General features: G+C 40.5%; 1 protein-coding gene across 1 annotated transcript; it reads right to left on the bottom strand.

Annotated features, from left to right (window-relative positions):
- Positions 1–25: 25 nt before the first annotated feature.
- HELRODRAFT_184705 (hypothetical protein) lies at positions 26–783 on the bottom strand (the record flags this gene model as incomplete). The annotated part of the gene is made up of 1 exon (XM_009019172.1): positions 26–783. A coding segment is annotated over one exon (758 nt), but the record flags the coding sequence as incomplete, so codon positions are not given.
- Positions 784–1,564: the final 781 nt, after the last annotated feature.

Genomic DNA, 1,564 nt, shown 5'->3' with positions numbered 1-1,564 from the left:
TATCATCGATCTATGTTCCCCTGACCTATAAGTAATCAATCGCGCTGGTTCCCTTGTGAACCAAGTATTCCCCACCACCATGCTATGTGCATCCGCCAACTCCAACACTCTACGCCCTTCCTCATTCCGTATACCATATCCCCATCCCCCATGTACACCTTCATATCCGTCTGCATCCGCCCCCACATGACCATTCAAATCACCCAACAACACCACAAACTCATTCAACCCCGCTTGCCCAATCTCGTCAGAAACATCATAAAACCTATCTTTCTCCTCTTCCTTCCTACTTTGTTGCGGAGCATATCCTGATATCACCCTCACTATTACTTTTCCAAACACCATCACCACCACAATTACACCATTGCTTCTCCGCCTCACTTCCAACACCTTCTCCACCAACTCTTCTCTTACCATCACACCAACTCCTCCCATACCATCATCCCCCTTCCACCACAACTTATATCTTCCACCTTTAGCCCCCACAAACCTTGTACCCTCACCTTTCCATCTGATCTCCTGTAATGCAGCCACGTCAACCATTCTCCTCTGCAGCTCCTCCACCACTTCCAAACTTCTTCCTGTCAACGTGCCTACATTCCAGGTACCAAACCTCCAACCCCTTGGTCTACAAGTAGTCCTTCCATCTATAGTGCCTTGCACCGCCACACTATAGAGTGGGGTGCCAGTAGCCAGACCATCCACAGGGCCTTGCACCACAACCCCATGTACTGGGTCTCCGGAGATTCTTCGCACCCTCTTCTGCCGGATACTGAGGGCCATTGTTATTTCCGTCATCATAAGTATTATTTTTTGGCTAGTTTTTGCGCAGGACGCCCTTCCTTACGCAACCACAGTTATAAGCGGTGGGCCTAGCCTTTGATGATCCAACATCACTCACAAGGCAGTGAGGGTCAGTTTAATGTCATAACCAGGACTGCGTCATAACCAGGACTGTATAAGAACAACAATAAATAAAATAATTTTTTAATCGATCAAAAATCAAACTGTGTCAGATGCAGATGGTACAATGTTATATGTGTGATTTGTTTATTTGTATATATCTTTGTATTTTATTGTATATTGATGTATATATTTTTGTATTTTTTTGTATATTTATATATTCATGTATGTTTTTATGAAATGGTTCGTATTTTCAATACCTTTGTATGTATAGCCTTTTATATCATTGTATATCCTTGTATATTCATGTATATCTGTTTATATTTTTGTATATTTATGTATATACTTGTACATTCATGTTTATTTTTGTATAATTAGTTTGTATGATTTATTTGTGGTTGTGTTATTTTCAGTTTCTTCTCAGTAACAGGAATCAATTTTTCTAGTGGAAATGCCAAAGCGAGCATGGTATAAACTATCAGCTGATCTATGCCTTTTTGCCGGTTGCAATACGTCTCATTTGGGCTTTGACCATTACTACAGCGAAGTAAAGTAGGTAATGTTGTTTACTCGTTGAAGTAATGTTGTTTACTTAATGATGTAATGTAGTTTACATAGTAATGTTGTTTACTTGGTGAGGTAATGTTGTTTACCTGCTAAG

Source organism: Helobdella robusta, assembly GCF_000326865.2.
Source record: "Helobdella robusta unplaced genomic scaffold HELROscaffold_2385, whole genome shotgun sequence".
Classification (NCBI taxonomy): domain Eukaryota; kingdom Metazoa; phylum Annelida; class Clitellata; order Rhynchobdellida; family Glossiphoniidae; genus Helobdella; species Helobdella robusta.
This window is presented reverse-complemented; position numbering and strand designations above follow the sequence as displayed.